Source organism: Mustela nivalis (assembly GCF_964662115.1).
Source record: "Mustela nivalis genome assembly, chromosome: 17".
NCBI classification, from domain to species: Eukaryota; Metazoa; Chordata; class Mammalia; order Carnivora; family Mustelidae; genus Mustela; species Mustela nivalis.
The window spans coordinates 42,015,459-42,023,470 of record NC_139036.1 but is presented as its reverse complement, the minus strand read 5'-3'; the positions used below and the strand labels follow the sequence as shown (position 1 = coordinate 42,023,470).

The following is an 8,012-nucleotide window of genomic DNA, read 5'->3' as shown; positions in this document are numbered from 1 at the left end:
CACCCTGTGAACAAGTGCTGTTGTTGGCAAGGTAATGGGTTGGTCACTTTGAAGGTCTTACTTAACCAACCAGCATAATTGGTGAGGAGTCCTGACTTAGCAGGAAGCCAGGGCAAAGCATTTTATGAGGTAAAGGACTCGGGGGAGGTGGCTAAATAACAAATGGAAAAATGGGTAAATGGGGTAAAGAGGGTAATGGTGCATGTGGTCACCACACCCATGGCTGACAGAATATAAAGTCCTGGAAAGGACCAGGGCTTACACCAGAGAGAGGAACCAGCCTTTGAAACTGACCTTCAGAGCTCCACTCCCTCCAGCACCATGCCTTACAACTGCTGCCTGCCCAACGTGAGCTGCCGCTCCACCTGCTGCTCCCGGCCCTGCGTGCCCCCCAGCTGTCACACCTGCACCCTGCCCGGAGCCTGCAACATCCCCGCCAATGTGGGCAACTGCGGCTGGTTCTGTGAGGGCTCCTTCAATGGCAGCGAGAAGGAGACCATGCAGTTCCTGAACGACCGTCTGGCCAGCTACCTGGAGAAGGTGCGCCAGCTGGAGCGGGAGAATGCGGAGCTGGAGAGCCGCATCCGGGAGTGGTGCCAGCAGCAGGTGCCCTTCGTGTGTCCCAGCTACCAGTCCTACTTCCGGACCATCGAGGAGCTCCAGCAGAAGGTGAGGGGGTGGCCACCACATTGCCGATTTAGTTAACTATTTAAATTTAACATACCAACTTCCGAAATGGATCTAAGACCATTCAAAGCTGTGATGATAGAGATATTGACTGCAGGTTTAGGTAGGACATATCAAATCATCTTAGAAAATCTACTTGGGAAGCCCCACAGGTAAGAATATGGACTGGGATGGGGTAAGACATTGGACTATGATCAGTCATAGCAATCTTATGTTGCTTACTAAAACCAGAGTGCCTGATTTTTTAGTTCTATTATGATATCTTGGTCTTATTTTTAGGTCTATAGCATTAAAAAATATGCATCTGAATTATTTCTTAAAACTAGTCATTTCCTAAGTGGATCCTCAAATGCTTAAAGCCTTCCAAGTCTGTTGCAAGAGACTATGTCCATAGTAAAGCAAAAGAACTGCTTTACTAATATACTCAGACTCTGTACCATTCACTAAAGCAAGCACGCAGGTGAGAATTTCAGGGCCAGAAATGCAGGAGTAGAAGTGGGGCTAAGTAAAGAGCGAGCATGGAGGTGGGACTTAATGTATGGTATAGGTCAGGGAGGGCTTCCCAGAAGAGGAATATCTGAGCAGGGTTAGATGGATGAGTAGGAGTTTTTCCTCAATGGTGCAAGCCTTTAATTCTCCAAGAAGATTAACTGTCCACTGCTCAGCAGTGCTAGTAAAGTGAATGCCAGGAAGGGGCCATGCAATTTGAAGACCATGCTTTCATTTGCCCATATTTACTGAATACAAGGTACAGTACTTGAGTGAGGGATAAAGGACAGTGTGAGACAGTCTGTTTCCTTCAGGAGCTCACAGTCTAATAAGGGAGACAGACATGGCTGGGTTGAAGGGGAGAAGCGTAACTGGCTAATTGCAGTACTGTTGGGGGGTGCATGGAGGAGGTGACCCCCTGCAGCAGCTGAGGGGTGGAGGAGAACGTGGGTCATGCAAGGGGTCTTGCTAGGTGGATGAGGACATCCCTGAGCATTCCAGACAGAGGGAGAAGCTCTGTGCAAAAGCACCGACAGGGCAATATGACGGAGAGTGGAAAGAGGTCAGCAGGACAGGAATAACGAATGTGAGGGTAGAAAAACCAGCCTGTTCTGGTTGGGCTAGGATTTTTCTGGGTTTAGCATCCCAGTTTGCTTATTTCTAAGCTTAGAAGTTTGCTTAGAAATAAGCAACCTGGGACATAGGTTACTCTAAGGAAGGCTCAATATCCAGTAAGCTCAATTCCTTCAGGAAGCCAGAGGCAGACCAAGGAGAGAAGAATTCATGCCAAAGAACACATTTCTCCATGTTTTGAAATGAACAGTGCTATTAATTAATCCTCCTTTTATCCTTTTATCTCTGAGAAGACTCAAAGCTATTTGGCAGGAATGTGTATTTGAAAAAAACAAAACAAAACACCTTTTCACTTTAAGGTACAATGCATTCCTTCTTAGTATAACCCCTTTCATAATGAATTGTGCCCCCAGATACTGTGCAGCAAGTCTGAGAACGCCAGGCTGGTGGTGCAGATCGACAATGCCAAACTGGCTGCAGATGACTTCAGAACGAAGTAAGATTTTTCTAATGATCAGAGCAATCTAGTAATGGACAGGCTGACCAGCAACATGATGAACTCTATCCTGGGTGTGCCTAAGCAGAAATTTTGGGGATGGCATTAGGAGGATCCTTGCAGTGGGTTAGTTAGGTTAAATAACAGTTTCCTCTCTGAATGAAAGAATGCTGTGTTTTCACCTTATTTTTAAGGAGTGAAAAAAATCACCCATTCTTTCTCTTTTTCAACTTACTACGTGAGCCACATATAAAAGCAAATTTCACACCTGCTTCTTAGTATAGGGTCATCACTATCAGCCCATCAGAAAAAAGTTATTACATCACAAAAATAGGAGGCAAAATCCATTTTAGAATGTAATTTTTTTAAGGTGTGATTATTACAATCATAAGAATCCTTTGCATTTTTCTGTGGGACTTTATAGCTTGCAACGTATTTGTAATTACTGTGTCATTTCTTCATCTTCAGACCAACCGTGTGAAGTGTTAGTTTGGTTTCCATTTTATAGATGAAGAAATCAAGCCTCAGAGACATGAAGGAATTTATCCATGACTATCAGGCTGAACCTAACTGATTTCAACTTCTGTGCTTTTATCACAAGATCAGGTTGCTTTCAAGGTGGTTGGAAAAGATGGTGAGGCAATCTGTATAACAGGCTTATGAAGTTCACTAACTCACTTAAAGAAGAAAGACAGGGCTTAATCCATAGCAAATGCTTAAAACAGATGCAGTTAATATCAGATTAAAACTACCAATACCTTCTCTGTGGATCTCAGGGAGGAAATAGGTCTTTTTACGCAGCACGGTGGTATATTTTTCCCCTTCCAAAAAGGGATTTTTGAGAAAAATTCAAAAACGTTCAAAATGTAATGAATTTGACTAGGTCAGCCATGTAAAGTCCTGGAAAAAGTCTTCTTTTTTGACTCTCCTACAACTTCTGCCATGTGTGCAGGTATGAGACAGAGCTGGGCTTGCGGCAGCTTGTAGAGTCGGACATCAATGCCCTGCGCAGGATCCTCGATGAGCTGACCTTGTGCAAGTCTGACCTGGAGGCCCAGGTGGAGTCCCTGAAGGAGGAGCTGCTGAGCCTCAAGCAGAACCATGAGCAGGTGAGGGAGTCCCAGCCCCCATCATCCCATTCGGAGAGTTCCATACCTTTCCTGAGCAGGATAAGGTTGGTCTTTGCTAAGCACCCTAAAGCTAACACAACATTTTGCTACTTGCTCAAAACACATTTGGGGGATTTTGGTGGAATGAGTCATAAGCTTACGTCTTTTACCTTAAAGAGTGTGGTCAGCTGACAGATATATGGCCAATAGTCCACACAAAGATCTTTAAAGTACTTCCTACTGCTTGACAAAATCTTTTATCTTCTGAAGGTGCCAAATTAAGGACCAAGGCTAGAAGGGGACAGCAAACTTCCTCATATCATATGTCACCTAGATACTAGAACCCAATGGATGGATGGGTGGATGGATGGGTAGATGGGAAAAATGAGAGAGATGAAGGAATTTAAATAATGGTTGACTCGGACTTCATGGTTGAATGTAACAATAGTAGGATGTCAGATGCCTATATTGAAGATTAGATGTTTTGAAGAAAAGGAGACTATGCCAAGTAGATAGTATATAAAAGTAGAAGACCATGAATGAAATAGATGGAGGAGTTATCCCTGGTTTCTCTATGTTTAAGGAGCAATAATTATAAACTAGATACCATGCCAGATTTGTCACTGAGCAAAGGGAAAACCAGAAAGAAATGAGAGAATCTTTGGGTTGGAAAGGAACATTAGCAATCACTTATTCAAGCTACCTCATCATGCTGATGAGACACTAAGACAGGAGGCCTGACTCACAGAGGTAACTTAGCTGTTCTATGTCAACTGGGCTTGAACTCATATTTCCTAATTCCACTGCAATCTTCTCCCCACCACATTGGACTCAATCAAAGAGAGTTTAGTTATAGACTTTTTTCCCAGTGGGTTCATTCTTTCCTTTCCTCCCTCAGGAAGTCAACACCCTGCGCTGCCAGATTGGAGACCGCCTCAATGTGGAGGTAGATGCAGCCCCCACTGTGGACCTGAACCGCGTGCTCAACGAGACCAGGAGTCAGTATGAGGCTCTGGTGGAGACCAACCGCAGGGACGTGGAGGAATGGTTCACCACCCAGGTGGGCATCTCAGCACTTGGCCGCTCAGGACCCTTGGCCCCTTGGGGCTCTTGAGGCAGGGTCTAACCCTGTCTTCTCCCCTGTGCTGTTTCAGACCGAGGAGCTGAACAAGCAGGTGGTGTCCAGCTCGGAGCAGCTGCAGTCCTGCCAGGCGGAGATCATTGAGCTGAGACGCACGGTCAACGCCCTGGAGATCGAGCTGCAGGCCCAGCACAACCTGGTGGGTGTTGTTCAGGGTACTGTCCACACTCTCCTGACCTTGTGAAGCCTGGGGCTTCTCTGGAATCCCATGAAGAAGCTCCCTGAGGAGTGGCTCTGTGACCTGCCTTATGTTCCCCACACAGAGGGACTCCCTGGAGAACACGCTGACGGAGACCGAGGCCCGCTACGGCTCCCAGCTGTCCCAGCTGCAATGCATGATCACCAACGTGGAGTCCCAGCTGGCTGAGATCAGGTGTGACCTGGAGCGGCAGAACCAGGAGTACCAGGTGCTGCTGGACGTCAAGGCCCGGCTGGAGTGCGAGATCAACACATACCGGGGCCTGCTGGAGAGTGAGGACTGCAAGTGAGTAGCCAGCAGGCCATACCCTTGCAATGCACACACACGGTTTTACGCAAGTGAGTAGCCAGCAGGCCATACCCTTGCAATACACATACACAGTTTTACTCAAGGACAAAACAGATAATTTTCAGGTGAAGTTCCAGAAGCCAATATGTCTGTAACGACCAGAGTTTTCTTTGCAGTAGTGTACCATGGAGGGTATTTTTTGCTGTCATTATATGGCCAAAAGGTATTTTCTGTTCCAAAAGATGCTTGTGAGACTTGATTGTTTTCTCCAACTGGTGAGCTTTTGGAGGCTGATGCATAAATAAAGTTTTGTACCTTCACGGTTGGCCTGCTACAACAAAAGGAAAAACAAAATGCAGTGACCATCAAATATATTTGAATAGTCTTTTGGGTTTAACCCACACTTTCCCTGTCTCACTGATCCTTGTTGCAATCATTTGAGACAGGCAGAATGGGGACAGTATAGCCATTGTAGATGAGCATTTGAATACTGAACAAGAAGACAATTCATTAGCTCAGAGTACAGCACTCAGCACCTGACAGTATTTTCATAAACACAGTCTGTGTGGTAGGTATTACCAATCCCGTCTTAAAGGCGTGGAGGCCGAGGCTTTGAGGGGTAAAGTCACTTCCGTATGACTCCAGAGTAATAGAATGAGGGCTGGAATGCCATCTTCAGTCTTCTTTGCTCTTTTCTGCCACGTCTCAGAGCTCTGTAAAGGGGCAATGCAAAGAAGGCTTTGGCTTCCTAAGATGTCAGAGAATGGTTTCTACGTTTTCTGTCTCCTTGGGTTGAGCTCTCTCCTTTTAAAAATTATCCCTCTCATGGTGACCAACTATTAATTCTGTGTCCTAGGCTGCCCTGCAACCCTTGTGCCACGACCAACGCGTGTGACAGGCCCATCGGACCCTGTGTCACCAATCCCTGCACCCCATGTGGCCCACGCTCCCGCTGTGGGCCCTGCAACACATTTGGATGTTAGATACCCCGGGGCCAGCAAGAGGATTGCTTGAAGACAGAAGGACCATCGATGGACCAGCCCTGCTTCTCTAACAAGCACCAACCACAGAACCAGCCCCAGACAGCCTCATAAATCATGGTCTGGAAGGAGAGAAAATGCCCAGGTGTGGCCTGACTCTGAGCTGAGCCCACCTGATCCCCTTCATTCTATTCTGTGACCTGATGGTCTGATAGGACTGGGCTGCGAAGGTGCCCTACCAGGTGTGTTGTGGTTCTCTCTGTTGCTTTGACCTTCCTCGCAGGTCCCTAAATCCCTCTGTAGACCTAATAAACTTTCCTCTTGCAAAGCAGTGATGGGGCTCATTTGTATTCATTCTTTCCAAAGTGTTCACTCTGTATGTGCTTCTTATAAAGCCACTTGAAAGCATAGGAGGACTGTGTCATTAATCCTCTCCCCAGAGGGCTTCATCACCATTAATTAACATTCATTAGGTGCGGTGAGCCTGGCGTCCACTTGGGCCGGCCAGGAACCAGTGGGGCCACTAAGAAGCCTCATCCAAATATCATGAATATTCACTATGGGGGCTGACTCAATATGGCACCATGGTTAACATTTCTAGAAAGTTCCACTTTTTCTTTCCAAGGGCCTGCCAGAAGAGGGACAGAATTTACATTTACTGAACACCAACCAAGTATAAGGAGCTGTATGACTCATTTTCTTTCTAATTCACATAATAAGGAGCTTAGAGTCCATGGTCAGTATGATATGACTGTGAGGGAATGAAACCCACCCGTAAGAAGCACTGGGGTCTTAGCTACTCTTCAACACTGTCACAATGGGGGAGAGATGATGCTCTCAGCACCCCAGAAACTCTCCTTTGGGAAATAGAATTTGGAACAGTAAAAAGGGCATCTCTTATATCTGAGTAATATCTGACAGATTTTTTAAAGTGTTTCTCTTCCTGTTTGACTTTTGTAACCACAAGGACTAAAATTGGATTTTGGGACCAGCTGCTTTCCATACCCCAACTAGGATATTAAGTCTCTGGTCTCTGCCAGTATTAAAGTGACATTTAGGCTGGTGCCCTGCCCCTGCTGGTGTCTACTGATGTCTGGCCATGCCTGATGGCTCCCACTGCTGTGCACACTGTGGCCCGTGCAAAGCCACTGTCCTGCCTTGGGCTAAACTGCCAGTTAGGTCTTCTCTCCTTGAGATGAAGCTGGTGCTCTGTCCCCCTGCTGTGATGATGGCTGCTCCAACCTTGGTCATAAATCCTTGTCTTAACATACTCTGGTTCTCTTAGTGTCCACTCTGCTGTTGTTCATATTTTGGGCGCTGCTAGAGCTCCCTTATCCAGATGTGCCTCCCAAATGCCCAGTTCTCTGCCTTGCGAGAGCTCCAATTGGTCAGCAAAGGAAATACACCTTTTCTTATTGTTCAATGTGCACAGCATCAAACAAAATTTTGCATCCATGTTAGACAAGGCTTTGTCAGTGGGACATGTGGGTCTGGGGGAGGTGGTCCTGAAGCTTGGTCTTCGCCACGGTGCTTGCTTTCTTTGATGAAGCAGAGAAAGGAGTGTCGGGGAGATCACTTTGTCCCAGAACACAGCCAAACTGATTTCTCAGATGTCTGGGTGGAGTTTAGTGTTACTACTGACCCCACATATGGGGCAAGACACATGGTGCTGAAGTCCACTGCCAAGGACCCATGATTTGCAACGGCATAACAAGGCACTGCCACTATTTCTTATTTTAAATTGCTTATCATGAAATATTTCAAACACCTGAAAGTACAAAAAATAATAAGACACCTTATAAATCTACAACCCAGATTGAAGAGATTTAACCTTGTGCTGTGTTTGTGCCATTACTGTGGGTTTTTTTGTTTCTTTGTTTGGATGGTTGGTTGGTTTTCGGGTTGGTTACAGGTTGACCCAAAACTCCACCTTCATCCATCCTCCTCTCCCCACTCTGCCCTAGAGGTAATTGCTATTCGGAACTTGATGGTGTATCATTCTCCAATTAAAACATTTCTAGGGGGCTTGGGAGAAGGGGGGTGGGGTTAT

The 8,012-nt window shown here is 46.2% G+C and overlaps 1 protein-coding gene across 1 annotated transcript; it reads left to right on the top strand.

The window, feature by feature from the left end:
- Nucleotides 1-268: 268 nt before the first annotated feature.
- On the top strand, nt 269-6,293 carry LOC309851188 (keratin, type I cuticular Ha3-II-like). The gene is made up of 7 exons (XM_082706066.1): nt 269-669; nt 2,163-2,245; nt 3,198-3,354; nt 4,253-4,414; nt 4,509-4,634; nt 4,759-4,979; nt 5,839-6,293. The coding sequence occupies exons 1-7, from the start codon at nt 322-324 to the stop codon at nt 5,963-5,965; spliced, it is 1,224 nt and encodes a 407-aa protein (XP_082562192.1). The 5' UTR covers nt 269-321; the 3' UTR covers nt 5,966-6,293.
- The last annotated feature ends 1,719 nt before the right edge of the window (nt 6,294-8,012 follow it).